At 44.7% G+C, this 19,448-nt stretch overlaps 1 protein-coding gene across 2 annotated transcripts in view; it reads left to right on the plus strand.

The window, feature by feature from the left end:
* The window catches only part of LOC122386447, a 101,421-nt gene that overhangs the window by 60,651 nt on the left and 21,322 nt on the right, over window positions 1-19,448 (plus strand). Inside the window, exons 3-8 of one of the 2 annotated variants that reach the window (XM_043375629.1) lie at window positions 1,896-2,224; window positions 12,445-12,704; window positions 15,193-15,330; window positions 16,306-16,515; window positions 17,107-17,244; window positions 17,708-17,845. In XM_043375629.1, coding sequence (XP_043231564.1) covers window positions 1,896-2,224; window positions 12,445-12,704; window positions 15,193-15,330; window positions 16,306-16,515; window positions 17,107-17,244; window positions 17,708-17,845 — 1,213 coding nt within the window. Of the gene's footprint in view, window positions 1-1,756; window positions 2,225-12,444; window positions 12,705-15,192; window positions 15,331-16,305; window positions 16,516-17,106; window positions 17,245-17,707; window positions 17,846-19,448 lie in introns of those variants that run through there. The other variant, XM_043375630.1, reaches the window with a different exon arrangement.

The following is a 19,448-nucleotide window of genomic DNA, read 5'->3' on the forward strand; positions in this document are numbered from 1 at the left end:
TCCCTGAAATCAGGAGTTGAATCAAATCGTTTAACTGAAATTGGTAACTACAAAACAAATTAACTTTAGAGCACGCAGCAATCAGGTAGGTACAGGGACCCGCAGTTGCTACTGTACACATATATTACCAAGTTAGAATTGCGCTATTATTTGCTAAGCGCTGGCATTTGGAGAAAGGAAATGTAGCGCAAAGTATGGAGGAATACCACATGTTTGCTCCTAGGACGTAGGTTTTGTCTAATTCCTCTTACCGCCACAGATATTCTTCCAAAACTACAATCGTGCTATTTTTCCACGCCGGTTGCCTCCCCAGAGCTCATCCTTGGTATCGCCTATAGCTTCCGTTCCCGCTACGTGAATGAAAGTCACGTGACTACTACAGGTTTGCTCTCAGTACTAACACACCTAGCCCGAGGGCCGGTCCGTAGCGGGGAGGTGTAGAACGCCTGAGCTCCAGCGCAGTGGAGGTGGTGGTGGCCCGTATCATAAAGAGGCAACCGTAAGCAGAACTACAATTGCCGCAGTATAAGATTATGATCAAGTTTTCCTTAAATGTAGTTTTCCTTAAAATTTTGACGATCGGCCCAGTAATTTTGGAGTTAGGAGGGGGGCTATGGAGAGCCCCCCAGTAGGGCGTGTTATACGCAGACCCCAGTGGGGCGCGGGTTAAGTGCTACAACCACTAAATTTTGCTCAAACATTGCCTAGGTATTCATTTGAAGCTACGTTGAGTTTCACGTTCGTAGCTTATCAGGTTTCGGAGATATTCCGCAGAACGTAAAGGGGGGGGGGCAACGTTATGCCCCCCTCAGCGCCTCGAGGGTTAAACATGCATAAGGGCTACAGTCTGACCGTCGAGGCCCTCGAGGTGGCCTCTGATGGTCCAACGCCAGCCTCCGAGGGCCCAGCGCCAACCTTAGACTTCAGAGGACAGAGGGCCCCACGTTAACCTAAGAGGGCCTACATTGTCCTTAGATAGCCCCAAGCTGAGCTGTTCCCAGTGGGCCCCAATCTGGCCTCAGAAGACCCCACGCCGCTGGTCTTAGAGGAACCCACGCTGCCCTTATATTACCCCACGCTGGTCTAAAGGGCTACGCACTGGCTTCTTTGGGCCCCACGAAGGTCCCAAAGCGGACTCTAAATGACCATGCTAGCCTCCGACGGCTCGACTTCGGCTTCTGAGGGCCCTACGCTGACCTCCAAACCTTTGGTAGAAGTTTGTTTAGACATGTTTACGGATGCTTAACTGATTAGGCAGGATTTTGGTATACCTTTACCTACGGTATATGGTATGTATGTTAGGTGTGGTGTAAAGGTCCGCTTATACGGTGTATATTAGGTGGTATATTATGACATTGTGGAGTCGGGTTTGTCCCCATCTGCCCAGTCGAAATTCCTTAGCCGAGGTCCTGCTGTGTGACTGTCTGTGTGACTGTGTCAGTCCTGCTGTGTGACTGTCTGTATCCTATACATCCTATCCATCCTAAACACCCTATACATCTGGTGTTTCTCAGTGCATTAGGAGGTAACCGCCAGAGGTCGTACCAGCCCCTCTACCCTCACCGTCCGCATTATGAAAAAGGCCCGGCCAAGGGTAAACATGCGTAGTAATAACGTTTCTTTATTATCTCATTTTTTTTTGCGAAAAACTAATAACGATAGAAAGTTTCTATAGTGGTTACCAGTTTGCGTGCCTGCCAAGCTTGTTTGTCCGGTATGCAGCAATGCGGGTTACATGACAAAACATGTCGTAATACGTAATGACATGTCGTTTTGTGACGTGATTAGACACGACGCTGCGCGACATGTCGTAATGCGTACGACGTAACACTACGTACTATGTCACCTTTATATGATTAGTAGAAACGTAAAAAAACTGTAATTCTGTGTTCCAGATGGAGATGACAGATGTGCGTGAAGACCTGGTCGCTCTTCGCCGGGAGGTGTCCGCCCTTCGTGAAGTGGTGGCTGCCCTTCGTGAAGAGATGTCCGCCCTTCGGGAAGTGGTGGTCCCCCTTCGTGAAAAGGTGACCATTCTGAGTGAGGTAGTGGCGAAGGACCATTCGGACACGCAGAAGCTCAAGGCGGAGAACGCCGCACTTCACGGTGCGGTGGTCCGCCTGGAGCAGGCAGTGGTCGAGGAGCGGACCACTCGCCAGACCGTGGTGGAGGATCTGCGGCAGGAGGTCCGCCGGCGAGCGGCGCCATCCGGCCGTCCCCAGGGGTGAGACTGGGAGGCAGCAGGGGTCAGGGCCTCGTCTAAGGAATTTTCACTGGGGGGGGGGGGCCAGAGACTTAAGGAGCCAAACCTAGGGTACCCCAAATCCTGTTTTCTCGCCGGATTTAGACCACTTATTTTTCATCACAGCCCTGACACCATGAACATTTTTTTAACAAACAAAAAAAAAAGAAGAAAATAGTAGGCAATCCGACCCATGCTTTTATATTACTTTGCAGCCTCCTCACATTGCCCCATCAGACAGTAATAATCACACTTCTCGGTGTTGAGCGTTTGTTTGAGTGGTGTTGAGCGTTTGTTTGAGTGGTGTTGAGCGTTTGTTTGAGTGGTGTTGAGCTTTTGTTTGAGTGACAGTGCCTTATCTAAGGAATTTACATGCCGAGCCTTATGTCGAGGGCCCACACGCATATATTTTTTTGCCAACCACATCGGTTTCTGATGGACCCCGCCGACTTCTCAGCGCTCGATGCCGAGCTCTGAGGGCTTATGCCAGCTTCTGGACTCACGTCTTCCTCTATGGTAGCCCACACTGGTTTTATATGATTCATACCAGGCTTTAAGGGTCAATCTGAGTGGAGACCGTATTTTCCCACGTAGGGCTCCCTCAGAACAGTGTAATGCCGGTGTATCAACTTTATCGACTTGGAGACTGATGGCTTCTCAGGTGGATTCTCCGTAATCGCCGTGGATCTCCGACACAGCCTTAAGGTCGTCAGAGGCTATAAACTAAACAAAAATTTTTATGTATGTAAAAATGTAAAAATTTGTATGGTTGCGCAACAAGATTTTCCCGTGTAGTAGTGCAATTTGAGGCGAGGCCCGTCGGGACCCTAAGTGGCTGGTATTTGCCCTCCGGGACTCCACGCCGACTTCTTTAGATAATCCAGCTGTCAGTTCCCGTCCCCACAGACAGACCACCAATCTGCGCCTACGTACGACCACCACGGGATCCTGCTTCATTACGATTAGGAGCTACTCTAGCCGCACACCGGTGACCGTCCAGCCAGAAGTTGGACGCCGCATAGTGAGGACGACGATAGGCAAAAACAAGAGATTGACGCCCCGAGGACAGAAACAACAGATTGATACTTAAAGGAGAATTTGTCGGTAGAGCGTTGGACTCCGCGTGGTGAGGGCACGCGTCCCGGTTATAACAGTCCGGGTTCGAAGCGCGACAAAGTCGCTTGATGTTTATGAGCCTCCTGGCGAGTATGGTTGCGGTTGGTGGCAGGCCGTAACCAGTCGAAGTCAGTGAGGGGACCGGCCTTGCGCGGCTATGTGCATACGTAAAACTTTGGGCTCTAAATTCTGCCATAGATCAGGAATTGCGCGATCGGAGGGTAGAGGGCAGGGCCAACGCAACAAGCTCTGCTTGTGAATCCTTCCATTCAAAAGGTTCGGACTAAATTTATAAAAAAAAAGAATAAAAAGACGAAATGTAACGTATTGCTGAGCGAACAAAAATGGTTAAGGTCAGGTAAACAAAATAAACACTTGATAACAGGCCTATAAGCAATCGGGTAGGCATCAATGTGCTCACATTGCATCCATGTTTCGTTTACATATTTGCTTTTATGTGCACTGACGCCTCGAACTAAAAATTCGTTTACCTTTTGACTTTTGCCGGCCCCCCCAGTAGTGACTTTCTGCCCTGACTGGGGGGGCCAGGCCGATGACTGCGGGGGTTTGGCCCCCCCAGTTAACATGTTAGACGAGGCCTTGGCAGGGGTGGCTGTGGGGGCTGAGAGAGTTCGGAGAGCTGTCATGGTGAAAAGTAAACTCTCTTTGTAGAAGGTGTAAGAAATAAAACATAACTAGGTCTTTGAAGGTCGAGTAGCTTGTAATTGTAATTTCCGCCCAATTAAAGAAACATGCCTTGAATTCGTACCATCTTCTGCAAGTTAGCCGTTTAGTCTCGATCGTATTGTTCCAGCTTTCGACAGACGTCCTGCAATCTGCATAATGTTGGCCAGTTCGGGGCATTATATCCCGCACGTATTTACATGTCGTCATCAGCAATCGTGTCACAAAATCTAATCGGTCGTATCAAATCGATTGGATTCGTATGAAATCAACTCTGAACGATTTTATTCAACCGAATAGATTTGACAACATACTATTGCTGACGACGATATGTCGGGGAGAGAGGTCATATTGCGCCATGTTCTTAAATACGCCACACCTTCCTCCTGTCCAAAATTCGATTCGAATGAATTCTCGAATGTGTGCATTTACTTCACCACCAATAACTCGCTCTTATTCCGGTCCACGGGGGCAGGTGAGGTGTCTCAGCTTTCTCACAGACCATTTTTTGTGATTTCCTCTATTTTCTTACGCGAAACAGTCTATTTCGACCTTTGCTAGTGTCTTGGTTTATCTTAGAGATAGTGATTCAACTAATAATCATTGTTAATTGCTCGTTTAACCCGCGACCGCCTGGGGGGGTCGGATCCGACCCCCCCCCTCCGTTTTTCTTGAATAACTCATGAACCACTTTCGCTATCTACTTGAAACTTGGCATACCTTCTCCCCTATCAATTTGACGTCTCCTGTGCAATTTTTAAGAAAAAATTTTCAAAAATATTTGAGATATATCGATTTTAGTGATGTAACTACATGGCGTTTTTAGTCAAAAAGTGGTAAATGTTTAAAAAATCGCCAAAAATCAGGGTTTTAAGCAAATTGCAAATTAAGGACATGAAAAGACGCAGCTCAACGAGTTCTTTAAAATGGCTATCTCGGATTATCCATAAAATGCGTTTTTCACCCCTAAAAACTCAAAAAACTATATTTTTTGGAAAACAGCTAATAAAATCCAAAATTTTGAAAATTTCCAAAAAACCGGAATATATGTTGTAGAGCTCTATTAGAACATTAGATGCCCCAAATTTCAACTTTCTATCTTGATTTTTGACCCCCAAATTGTAAAAAATAGCTCCAACATGCATAGGGCATGGTGACGTCATAAGCATTTTCGTGAATTAGAGGCACTTCTGAACATCGCATGTGAAAACAAATGGCACCACTAGATTCCTGGGACAAAGCTCGTCTAGAAAAGTGCATTTTTATGTCAAAAATAAAAAGTTGAAAAATTGACCTTTTTTCTCAGCCCTCGTATAGTATAAACGATTTTTTATGCTTTCAATGCACACTTATCACCAGCACAGTGACTTGGGGTCACATAAAACCATTACCATCGGATTCGGCGTGAAAAATAAGCCATAAAACATGTGTCGCACGCCCATGTAACAGAAATTGAAAACCGTGACCTTTCGTGACCTGACCTGACCTTGACCCGTACTTAGTATGACCCCTATACGCACATGGTACCTTCACTAGGCCTTTGAGGTCATTTTTGGTGAGTTTCGAGCAGCAGCTATCGATTCCGCTGTCCGTAAGAATAATCATGCAAAACCCCTGAATTTGACCTTTGACCTGACCTTGACCCGAAAGTTGACCTCAATCTTAAAATCTTAAGAGTGCTTTGGGAAGGTCTCGTAGAGACCTTTCGAACGCTGCCTCGCGGGGCTCGATACGACCATTGGTTCTCGAGATAACAGGGGGGGGGGTCGGATCCGACCCCCCAGGCTGTCGTGGGTACGGAAATAGCCCAGGCGGTGCCGGGTTAACCCTATAAGTGGCAGGCTCCTGGCTACCCCATATTAGTGGCAGGGGGGGGGGGCTGTTTACGACCCCCCCTTGATATCTCGAGATCTAACCGGCCGATTTTCAAAATTCAAACGGCAATCGATTTGGCTCAACGAGATCTACATTTCTAAAAAAGATAAAATTAAAAAATGTCAATAGGGGGTAGAGGGGGGGTAAAAACGGGCAAATTGCAGATACATTTTAAACTGTTTATCACGGCCAGGTTTCTGAACCAATCTTAACGCAACTTTTGCCGATCGATAGAGAATGAACCAGGAATTCACATGGATCCTAAAAATATGCATTTTCAAAAATCATAGGCGGATACAGATCATTGAGATTGGGGGTACACAAAAAGTATAGTAAATAAGGTTTTTGTTGGTACTGTTTCTAGAAAGGGTGGCAATGGTCTTGTTATGTTACAATTTTCTTATGAGAGAACGACTAAAATTGTATTGGTCATGCATAGGCGGTGTCAGGGCACCTATGTTGGGAGGTAAAAAATAACCCCCCTTTTTGGACGCCTGGATCCGCCTATTATAGCAAAAATGTGTCAAAAGAGGATGCACAATGACTTTGTATATGTTATCACATGATACCTTTCATTCACTGTTCGTAAAACTGGTGCAGCATCGTGATCTTCGCCCAAATGACTCGCTTCACGAATAGGACCCCCAATTCCCAGTGCTCTGGAGCCGCCCCTGGTAAAGTTATGAACTTGAAATTTTAAGGGAATGTGCCCAATTTAGTTTTAGGAAAAGTCTGAAAATTTCAGCATCGTAGCTTCAGTGGTTTTGGAGATATTCCCGAAAAACCTGAGGGGTGGATAAAAACAACCCCCCCTGCCACTAATAGGGTTAATGGTAGTTTTGAAAGTTTATCATCACCGTGGCTTCCTGTCCTTGCCATATTTGAAGCTCATGAAAAATGTGTTCCAACCGTAATTGCGTCCACCCTATTTGCGCCCTATTCTTCAGCCCAGAGTTCAGCATCTTGTGGTTGGGACACATTTCATTGAACACTTTGAATATTAGAGCGCTCACCTTACCATTACCTTAGCCTTTACAGCATAAATGTTTAATGGGCTGACACGTCCAAATAGGCTACTTAGTTAGGTGGCAAACCGTTGTTTTTAATAGGGCGCTTTTACATGAGAGGCATGGGCGCTTTTTGATGGGGTAGTCCGTAAATGCGCCCTTTGCAGGTGTGTCGGAAAACTTTTCTCTTGTTATTTTTTATGGGTGTGATACAAATTAGGAGTTGTAATTTGATGCCAAAATAACTGAGGTACAATTTGAGATATCATCAAGCATGACAGCTGGTCAACTTTAGCCGCAATAGGCCGATATCCTTAACCCTATTAGTGGCAGGCTCCTGGCTACCTCTATTAGTGGCAGGGGGGCTGTTTACGACCCCCCCCCCCTGATATCTCGAGATCTGTGATATTTATTCACTTTCGATGATAACACAAAAGCAAATATTCTAAATAGCCAGACGTTTCGGCCTCAGGGTGCCTTCGTCAGTGACAATACCGAGATACTAATACATTAATAAATTAATCAATATTTTACACTTTCAAAATACACATGACCTGGACATTTTTCAACCATTCTGCACATGATACTCGAGATTATAAAAACTAAGTAAATATACATTTTTGACACGTTCAACTTTTAAAGCATGACCTTTCGATAAGATGATAATTGATATGCTACACTTCTTTTTCTCTTATACAAACATACACAGCACAATTGTCGGGCATAACTGTTATCAGATGTCGTTCAGTCGTATTCTTCCTTTCGAGATTCATTCTTAAATGTTTTTTTTTCTTCCTTTTCTTCTCCTTTTCGTTTTCCTTTCTACGTTTTCTTAGTTTTCTTTAACGCCATTTTGGCTCCGGATTTTGCCCATGTAAAGAAGCCCGGCTTCTCATTCACTGTGTTTTCCAAAGAGATGTGAGCTGCTTCCAAAGCCTTTCGTATTGATTTGGACATTCCTTTTTCTATGACCTCAGCCTGGTTCCAGTTCGGTAAAGTTTCACATGTTTCGATGTGTAAGACCATTGCATTTGAACGATTGTGATTTCTTACGTCGCGCTTATGTTCTTTGAGTCTTGTTTCTAAACCTCTTCCAGTTTCTCCTATGTACGACTTATTGCAAGCTCCCGAGCAGGGAATTTTGTACACTACACTTTCTTCATTTGTTATTTCACGTTTTCGTCGAGTCAAATTCGCAATTTTTCTACCAGAGACTACTGCTACGTTTGATCCGATGTCACGAAGCTGGTTCGATATCGAGTCGGCATGTTTCGAGTGAGGTATAGATATAAATCGTCCTCGTTTCTTTTGTTCTTGTTTTCGTTTTTTCTTTTCTTCCGCACTTCGTTTCCATATTTCTTCTGCTTTCTTTTTTGCCCTAATAATGAAGCCTTTTGGATACTGTAACTTTTCAAACGTATCAAAGATATGTCTAATCTCTTCTGTTAGAAAGTCGTCACTGCAAATCCGGAAAGCTCGTAAGAAAAATCCAATCACTATACCACTTTTTACGCGCTCACTATGACCCGATAAATAGTGTACGTAATCTTCCTTGTTCGTTGGTTTGCGGTACACTGAAAATTTTACCCCACTTCCACATCTCATTATGAGTGTGTCCAGAAAAGGTATTTTTCTGTCGTTTTCTCGTTCGATCGTAAATTGAATTTTCTCTTCCACCTGATTGAGGTTTCGTAGTTTTTCGTCAAGGCAAACATCTTCCGGGACCACCACTAACACGTCATCAACATAACGGAGCCACGTACATTAATTTCCCATAATGCTTTTAAATCTGTTTTCTTCTAAGCGCTCCATATAAAAACAGGCAGCCACAGGACTGAGCGGAGAGCCCATCGCAAGCCCACTAAGCTGGGCATACTCTTGTCCGTTGAAAGAAAACGCATTGAAATGCATACAGAGTGAAATTAATTCTAAATAATGTGCTTTCGGTATCGGAAGTGATCGTTCGTCCAGCATATCAACCACCTCGTTTATCGCTTCCAATGCGCCTTCAACAGGTACGTTGGTGAATAGAGATTTTACGTCGAAGCTCGCCAATTTCTTGTTCGACATGTCGATGTTCTTAAGTCGTTCTATTAGTTCGGTTGAGTTTCTCAAATTTGCATCACTAAGGGATCCGAGTGCCCGTGTTAGAGGTTTGGCTAAGACTTTCGCTATTTTATGTGGCGCGCTGCCTATCCCTGATATAATTGGACGCATCGGGTTCCCTTCTTTATGTATCTTTGGCAGGCCCTTGAGCTGGGGAGACTTTGGAGACTCTTCCAGTAAGTTGAGGAGCTTTTTTCCCTTCTCCGATTTTCTTAAGATTTTCCTTGCGTTCTTGTTGAAGTGTGTGTTTTGCTTTTTACAGAAACCTGCTGCTTTTTGTGAATATGTTTCCACATCGGCCAAAAGATCGTTCAGTTTTTGATGATATGTTGAACGATATTTAAAAGCATTGGAAGAACTGTCAAAGGATAAATATGTCTTAGTGACTCAAGCAGACAAGGGTGGTGGGATCGTCATTATGGATAGTCCAACATATCATCAAAAACTGAACGATCTTTTGGCCGATGTGGAAACATATTCACAAAAAGCAGCAGGTTTCTGTAAAAAGCAAAACACACACTTCAACAAGAACGCAAGGAAAATCTTAAGAAAATCGGAGAAGGGAAAAAAGCTCCTCAACTTACTGGAAGAGTCTCCAAAGTCTCCCCAGCTCAAGGGCCTGCCAAAGATACATAAAGAAGGGAACCCGATGCGTCCAATTATATCAGGGATAGGCAGCGCGCCACATAAAATAGCGAAAGTCTTAGCCAAACCTCTAACACGGGCACTCGGATCCCTTAGTGATGCAAATTTGAGAAACTCAACCGAACTAATAGAACGACTTAAGAACATCGACATGTCGAACAAGAAATTGGCGAGCTTCGACGTAAAATCTCTATTCACCAACGTACCTGTTGAAGGCGCATTGGAAGCGATAAACGAGGTGGTTGATATGCTGGACGAACGATCACTTCCGATACCGAAAGCACATTATTTAGAATTAATTTCACTCTGTATGCATTTCAATGCGTTTTCTTTCAACGGACAAGAGTATGCCCAGCTTAGTGGGCTTGCGATGGGCTCTCCGCTCAGTCCTGTGGCTGCCTGTTTTTATATGGAGCGCTTAGAAGAAAACAGATTTAAAAGCATTATGGGAAATGAATGTACGTGGCTCCGTTATGTTGATGACGTGTTAGTGGTGGTCCCGGAAGATGTTTGCCTTGACGAAAAACTACGAAACCTCAATCAGGTGGAAGAGAAAATTCAATTTACGATCGAACGAGGAAAACGACAGAAAAATACCTTTTCTGGACACACTCATAATGAGATGTGGAAGTGGGGTAAAATTTTCAGTGTACCGCAAACCAACGAACAAGGAAGATTACGTACACTATTTATCGGGTCATAGTGAGCGCGTAAAAAGTGGTATAGTGATTGGATTTTTCTTACGAGCTTTCCGGATTTGCAGTGACGACTTTCTAACAGAAGAGATTAGACATATCTTTGATACGTTTGAAAAGTTACAGTATCCAAAAGGCTTCATTATTAGGGCAAAAAAGAAAGCAGAAGAAATATGGAAACGAAGTGCGGAAGAAAAGAAAAAACGAAAACAAGAACAAAAGAAACGAGGACGATTTATATCTATACCTCACTCGAAACATGCCGACTCGATATCGAACCAGCTTCGTGACATCGGATCAAACGTAGCAGTAGTCTCTGGTAGAAAAATTGCGAATTTGACTCGACGAAAACGTGAAATAACAAATGAAGAAAGTGTAGTGTACAAAATTCCCTGCTCGGGAGCTTGCAATAAGTCGTACATAGGAGAAACTGGAAGAGGTTTAGAAACAAGACTCAAAGAACATAAGCGCGACGTAAGAAATCACAATCGTTCAAATGCAATGGTCTTACACATCGAAACATGTGAAACTTTACCGAACTGGAACCAGGCTGAGGTCATAGAAAAAGGAATGTCCAAATCAATACGAAAGGCTTTGGAAGCAGCTCACATCTCTTTGGAAAACACAGTGAATGAGAAGCCGGGCTTCTTTACATGGGCAAAATCCGGAGCCAAAATGGCGTTAAAGAAAACTAAGAAAACGTAGAAAGGAAAACGAAAAGGAGAAGAAAAGGAAGAAAAAAAACATTTAAGAATGAATCTCGAAAGGAAGAATACGACTGAACGACATCTGATAACAGTTATGCCCGACAATTGTGCTGTGTATGTTTGTATAAGAGAAAAAGAAGTGTAGCATATCAATTATCATCTTATCGAAAGGTCATGCTTTAAAAGTTGAACGTGTCAAAAATGTATATTTACTTAGTTTTTATAATCTCGAGTATCATGTGCAGAATGGTTGAAAAATGTCCAGGTCATGTGTATTTTGAAAGTGTAAAATATTGATTAATTTATTAATGTATTAGTATCTCGGTATTGTCACTGACGAAGGCACCCTGAGGCCGAAACGTCTGGCTATTTAGAATATTTGCTTTTGTGTTATCATCGAAAGTGAATAAATATCACAATGTCTGACACGATACAATCTCGAGATCTAACGGGCCGATTTTCAAAATTCAAACGGCATTCGATTTCGCTCCACGTGATCTCATTTCTAAAAAATTAAAATAAAAAATGTCAATAGGGGGGGGGGGAAGGGGGGTAAAAACGGGCAAATTGCAGATACATTTTAGACTGTTTATCACGGCCAGGTTTCTGAACCAATCTTAACGCAACTTTTGCCCATCGATAGAGAATGAACCAGGAATTCACATGGATCCTAAAAATATGCATTTTCAAAAATCATAGGCGGATACAGATCATTGAGATTGGGGGTACACAAAAAGTATAGTAAATAAGGTTTTTGTTGGTACTGTTTCTAAAAATGGTGGTAATGGTCTTGTTATGTTACAATTTTCTTATGAGAGAACGACTACAATTGTATTGGTCATGCATAGGCGGTGTCAGGGCACCTATGTTGGGAGGTAAAACATGACCCCCCTTTTTGGACGCCTGGATCCACCTATTATAGCAAAAACGTGTCAAAAGGGGATGCACAATAATTTTTTATATGTTATCACATGATACCTTTCATTCACTGTTCGTAAAACTGGTGCAGCATCGTGATCTTCGCCCAAATGACTCGCTTCACGAATAAGACCCCCCCCCATTCCCAGTGCTCTGGAGCCGCCCCTGGTAAAGTTATGAACTTGAAATTTTCAGGGAATGTGTCCAATTTAGTTTTAGGAAAAGTCAGAAAATTTCAGCATCGTAGCTTCAGCGGTTTCGGAGATATTCCCGAAAAAAAACTGAGGGGTGGATGAAAACAACCCCCCCCCCTGCCACTAATAGGGTTAAGGTGGCGCAATATGACCTCTCTCCCCTACCTAAATGCATATCGGATCATCAAAGGAGCCAACTACAGTTGTGAACTTCTTTTGCATTTTGATTTATGTTCCTTTTTCTTGTCTTTTCAGTAAAATTACAAAAGCGTTTCATGACGTCATAGTACAGACGGAGCCGCAGCCACCGGCAGACAGTGATACCACAGTGCTGAGAGAGGCGCTAAGGACCGTGACGACGTTCGACGCTCCGTCAGACCTTGGCGAGGATCAGCTGACGGCGCTTCTGCAGAATCTTCCTCGCTTGGAGGAGCTGACCGTCAGGGTCCCGTCCTTCGGAACGGGGCGGTGGCTGCGGCTGCTGCCGACGTCACTGAGGACGCTATACGTTACCGGTAAGAATATGTTGAGGAAACGCGTACTATTACTTCTGAATGGTGGTAGGTAATTACATAGTACATAAAGTAACAGTTTCAGTGATAAACGTTCAGCGGACATATGTGTGCCATGCTACCTACATGCTACACAAACATTAGCCACTGTATTGTACATACCTACTTTATACTCTTGCAAACGAACCTGTATGTACTGAACCTGTATGACCTGTATGTACTGAACTGTATTAATTAACCCTCGCCCGCACATGCCATTTTCCCATCCTAGAACGCACATGGGGGGGAGGGGGTTGCCAACCCCGCGCCATTTCGTTCCTGTTGGAGATAGAGCTTAGCGATAAAGACCAAAAAGATTCTTTGGGAAGAGACGAATCCAATGATACCCAGTTTTACCTTCCCAGGTCAGTCATTGATCTTCCAGGTCAGGTCAAACTAAAAAATGTTGCTGTTTTGGGTCACCGTTGGATATCAAGTGCGCTGCTTATCATATACCGATGACGATGCCGTTTTCTGGTGCCAAGCCAGCTAGAACCTCTTTGTCACACTATCCGACCAGGTTTTTGCTGCTGAGGTCATTTCAGGTCAAGTTAGGTCAAGGTCAATGATATGTGTTTGTATGTCTGTGTGTATCTGCGTGTATACTGATGTGTGCACCGATTGTTTATGTGTCCATATTACATGAAATCATGATCTGAGAAGCTTTTTCCAAAAATGCAGTAAAAAAACTTCAAAAAAAGTTAATTTAGCTTGCCTAAAACGCAATTATCTTAGATGACCTAGGTTGACCTTGACCCTGACTTTGACATCTGTACATCGTCGAACAACATGTTCCATGATAGATGGGAGGTAAGACTGGCATAACAGGTCGAAATCAAGGTGTCAAAAGCTCACAAGGCCCATAGCCAACGCAAGATGTTGAGAATTGGCCATTTGGGTCATGACATGACCTGAAAAACAAGGTCATATCTCCGAAACCAAAAACCGCAGAAACTTGAAATTATCAGTGGACATCAAGAAGGGATAGAGGAGCAGCTATACGAAAAATCAGCCTTCTAGCTCTAAAAATGTTGAGTGCAGAGCAGAAAGACTACCTGGGGGGGTGGCAACCCCCCCTCCCATGGGCGGGCGAGGACCCGCGCCCTGATGGGGGGGCCATTTTGGCCCCCCCTGTGGTTTTTCTTAAATAGCGAAAAACGGCGGCGCGCAGAACCCGCCAAATTTTGGGTACCTTACCGGGCATCAATTTGACACCTTCACACAAAATTTCAAGTCACAGGCCACCTCAGGTCAGGAGTTATTGAGGTCAAACTGAGGTCATGTTCGAGTAAAAATGAGCAAAAAACATGACATCTTGAAACGCTCACCAATTCTACAGTTAACAAGCAATTTTAAAGTTCTTTATGTGGTTGTGTAGAGAAAAGACGGCGCTACAAAACTGCTATCTCCGATTTTCGAAATTTTGGGATTTCGATCCCCAAAAATCAAAAATATTGATTTTTTAGAAAAACTAAAAAAACTCCAATTTTTTTTCAAATTTCGAAAAAAACGGGATATATGTGATAGTCCCTGTACTCTTCGATATACATACCAAATTTTAGATCGATACCTCCTTTTTTGTCCAAGTTATAGCGAAAAAAACTTAAAAATTGATGACGTCAAATTTTTGAACTCTATTTTTAGCAATCCTAGACCTGGTAGCGCAAAACGGAGACCACCATTGAACTCCCCGTGACGAGCTGCATCGAATCGATACCCATGTTATGCAAAAATATCAACTTTGAAATTTTACCTAATTTGACCTGATCTTGACCTAACCTTGACCTGACCTTGACCAAAACGTGACCTAAGCTGGCCCTAAAGTCTGTGTGATCCACATAATCGCATTTGTCATGTAAAATGACCATAAAACATGTATCACACGACACTTTCATATTGTGACCCGCCAGTCACCTGACCTCTGTGACCTGACCTGGTATCAGTGACCTCAAATAGCAGAATATGTGTTTGAAGAACATTTCCCCATCGATGATTTTCAATGAAATGCATTTTACACGATTTTACAACGCATTTCTTGAAATGCCTGTAAACGGTGAAAATTCGACCTTTGACCTGACCTGTGACGTCATCGGTTTGACCGAGGTCAATGAAATTGGGTCATATTGTAGTTCCCCGTTGGGGCTATCCAACACCGTTTACCGCTTGTCGCTATGTTGCGTGGTTCTCGAGATATGAGGGGGGGGGCCAAAATGCCCCCCCCATCAGACCGCGTTGCTCGACAGACCCCATCTGGGCGCGGGTTTAAACTGACGCATGTATAAGCGTAGCGCATGCATTGTGCACAATGTTCAATTACTGTCCAACAGTGCCGATCGACCCTGGCTTTGTCAGTGTCGTCTGTGTCAGGGTTTGACACCACAGTGTCAGCCGCCTCCCAACCCGGCAGCAGCTCCGTCCGACTGCTGTCAGCTGACACAGTTCTGTCCGACAGGGCCGGAGATGACGAAGCCGAGGTGGCCGGGACAGTACGGGAGTGGTCTGTCGGTATCTCTCCAGGGGGTGGCTGCCGACACCATCAGTCACCTGGCCACGGAGCTGGGGTCACGGATTACCCTACTAGTCACGGATGGTGAGCAGCGGTTGAAGTTACTCATATATGAATGGCTAGGAAGGGATAAACAACAGTAGCTGTTCCGGCGCTCAGCGTTCGCTGGCTGTGACGTCACGGTCAACCCGGCGGGCCGCGGCCCGGCTGACCTCCAGTGACCTTGAGACGCGCCGCCGGCCGCGTCAGCTGATTGTCGGCGGTGCGCGGCGACCCCAAACGCTGCCGGACTGGTCAGGTGCAGGTGGCGCTGCCGGGCGCTCCTGAACGGGGCAGGGGGCGACACAGGGACACGAAGAACAGGAAAACTGGCCGGCGGCAACGCTCCTTGCTTGTTATTTTTGCTCTAAGGAACTGCTTTTTTCTAGCATATGTTCATAAATAACGTGGAGAAGCAGTTTATCCCTGAAAATCTGAAGCCTAAATCAAACCAAGAATAACTGGATACAACACATATTACATGTATTGCAGGTAATGCTGCCTCATCCTAAGGTAAGACGGAAGCCATAAGCCATGGCAAGCTGTAGGATGACAAGTCGTGTGCCGTGTGGTGAATGGTGATGGTCAATGATTTTGGCCTCTATTGGACGTAATATTTACGCTACAAATTTTATAACGATACAAAATTGTTATCATTAGCTACACATAAGTGCTGAACAAAATACTTAGGTGAAAAGGTTTCAAAAACTGTCATATTGATCAATTGACATCATGAAAATATGCCTAGTTCGGAATATAATGCACTTATTAGTGGTGATTTTGTTTTATATGTCAAAGACCCATTATCATTGTACTTTATCAAAATGATGTGAATTTCATAAGTTACGGCGACTTTCCGTAACATAATATTCAACAAATACATACATATTTACTCAGACACGGAATAATCACAGCATTGTAGCCACAAACAGTTTTTACTTTGTGTTTTCTACACCTCTAGGTAAGTGTACAATGTTTGACCTAGACAAATGCCTGACATTGGTTCAATCACCTTTCCAGCACAAGTTACTACTATTCCAAGTCAACTTCGTGGTGCCATCATCAGGGTGGGCCCAAACACTATCATCCTTCCGGCCGGAGTCGGTGACAGCGAGCTGACGGAGCTGCAGATCTCACGGGAGACTGTGGAGCGGCTGTCAGTCTCCGCCGCCGACCTCCCGCGACTGAGGGAGCAGCTGCCGGAGGGCCTCAGGCGCCTCAATGTCAGAGGTGAGCTACCACGGATCGGATCATACTTACATGCAATGCCGGTATAATGGACAATGCATATAGATATACAAATGGACAGGGAGACGGCAAATGGACGAACCGATCAAATTCAGCCAACAACACACAGCGTTGCATGTGCATGATATTGGGGGATGGGTTGCAACTTGCAATGCATAGGTACAGTTGTATGCAGTGTATGCATTGCATATAATACATAAACATACAAATGCATACAAATACATATGTTAAGTATATATGCATATAATATATGGTGAAAAGTCATATAGATGAGGGCAGATTACATTGCAACCGCTTCGAGTAGCGTAATTCGTTAAACTGCCAATTTGATGTTACCTTTATACCTTTACTGTTTATAACGCAAGTGCTGGGCTGAGGGAATGTCGCAGTTACTTATGTTGTTGATATTCATACATTTGCATATGATAGGTGGTGCCAAATATCGTTGTCCAGCCGCTCGGCTGTGTCAGTGCTGGCTGTGTCAGTGTCTGACTCTCTGGTGTCAGTGTTGCAGCGGGGAGCTGGCGGCAGCTCTGTCCGACTGCTGTCAGCTGACACAGCTCTGTCCGACAGGGCCGAAGGTGACGGAGCCGAGGTGGCCGGAATGGGACGAGGATGATGATCTGTCAGTGTCGCTCCAGGGGGTGGCTGCCGACACCATCAGTCACCTGGCTGACCTGGGACGGACGGTCACAGTACTGGAGATATACGGTGAGCAGCGGCAGCACGGACAGGTCGCTGATATACGGGCTCAGGGAATTGCGGACACCGAATTAAGGTGTGCTGCTATGACCGCACGTGAAAGTGGTGATCTATGTAATGCAGCAAAACATTGTACCTCACATATCAAATGTTTTTGGGAATAGTGATTTAATACAATTTGTGTAAGTCGAGGAAGTCATATTTATCAAGCTCACGATACATTTATAGCTCACTGACTCAGGTGCACATTTACATTACTGATGTCGATGTTGTTACCATTTGCGACAAAATTTTTGCTATTAGCTGAACGGATTGCACATACAGGTCATAAGAGCAGTTTTGTGCCCTTATCTTTAGACCCGATGAATGCGTGAGTGTTATTATTCCGTTTTTATCATGCATGAGCCTTTGCGTCGGCAACATTACCCCAGGTGGCTGATCCTGTCTGTATGTGTGTCTGTGTGCTTTCCAGACTGTCCTGATCTCACGGCCGGCAGCCTGGAGCCCCTCACCAGGTGCCCTGAGCTGCGATGCCTATCAGTCACCGCCGCCGACCTCCCGCGACTGAGGGGACAGCTGCCGGAGGGTCTCAGCTTCCTCAATGTCAGAGGTGAGGTATAACGCAGGTCACACATGTTGGTAATGCCGGTACATACAATGGACAGCGGGGACGGCAAATGGACGAACTGATCAGCCTCAACTAGCAAGTTTCACCGTTGATCGTGTATATTATTGTGGTGAGAGGGGATAGTGATTCAATGCATGCACTTCGATAGTGTTCATGCTTGTGGCATATGCGTGGAATATTAGTGTAACGTCAAGGCCTCCTCTAACATACCCACTGGGTGGGCAAATGCCTACCCAGTCACCACAATTGCCCACCCAGTGGCGTCGATTTGCCCACCCAGAAGCAAATGCAAAAATAAAGGTCCGGCCAGACGTCCGGTAGGAACTACCACTTCGGTTTTCCGGGAAAAAAAAACTTGCTAGCAGCCAGTGCCCCAGCCCCCAATCACTGCAGTGCAGGTTATTTTTTTACAATGGATGCATCTGAATGCAGGGGCGGTAGCAGACTTGGCGTTTGGGGGTGGGGGCAACTTGGCAACTTTGCCAACCCTCGGAGGGGGGGGGGGCGGTGCTAGCTTAACCCGCGCGGGGCTGGGGTCTCCAGCCGAACGCGCGGGGCTGGGGGGGGGGGGTAAATTTTACCCCCCCCCCCTGTTATCTCCCGAACTAACGGTCCGATTTGGAAAATTCAAACGCCAATCGAAAGCTCTCATCACGAACTACTAAAAACATGTACTTAATTTAAAGTTTGAGGTCAAGGTCAAGGTCAGGTCAAGGGTACAAATTACAAGTTTCTACAGTATCGGCCTTGCACCGTATTTGCCGAAGAATGGAGTCATGGACTGAGACTGATCGCCCAAAACGTGTTCTTAGGCTACCAAGACAATATTCGCTGCATACAATATCATTCAAAGGTCAAGGTCAAGGTCAGGTCAGGTCAGGTCAGGTCACCAAAAAACAAAATATAGAAAAGGGCATGTGCGACACATGTTTTATGGGTCATTTTACTCATAGAATTCAATAGGCACACTCAATAAGTGATATGGACCACCTCTGGATGAATGTCAGGTCGAGGTCAGGTCAAGGTCAGGTCAAGTGAGGTCAAATTTTGAAGTTGGTTGTTAAGGCCTAAAAAGGTGTCTATCTGATGCAGTTTTTCACGGCAAATCGAATGGTGCTATTCTTGTTTCCGTACGAGGTCTAGAACTTCCAAAAAAGTCATTTTTCAAAAAATTTGTGTGTCGTGACGTCATGAAATTTTTAATAACTCCCACATTTTTGAACCGATTCTTCTAAAATTTGGTATGTAGGTGCACATAGACCACTTCTCTGACATATATTCCGGTTTTTTTCGATAGACTCAAAATTTTGGATTTTATAATGATTTTCCCAAAAAAACAGTTTTTTGAAAAAAATTAGGCCAAAATCCAAAATTTTCAAAAAAACCGAGATAGCCATTTGATAGACAAAGTAAAATTACGTATAACCTTTTTTGTTACGTCTTGATTCCTTTAACCCTCGCCCCGTTGGGGGGGGGCCATTTTGGCCCCCCCCCCCCTGTGGTTTTTCCTGAATAGCAAGAAAACGGCGGCGCGCAGCGCCGCCAAATTTTCAGTACCTTCCCGGGCATCAATTTGACACCTTCA

Source organism: Amphibalanus amphitrite, unplaced genomic scaffold (assembly GCF_019059575.1).
Source record: "Amphibalanus amphitrite isolate SeventyFive unplaced genomic scaffold, NRLGWU_Aamphi_draft 000251F_arrow, whole genome shotgun sequence".
Classification (NCBI taxonomy): Eukaryota; Metazoa; Arthropoda; class Thecostraca; order Balanomorpha; family Balanidae; genus Amphibalanus; species Amphibalanus amphitrite.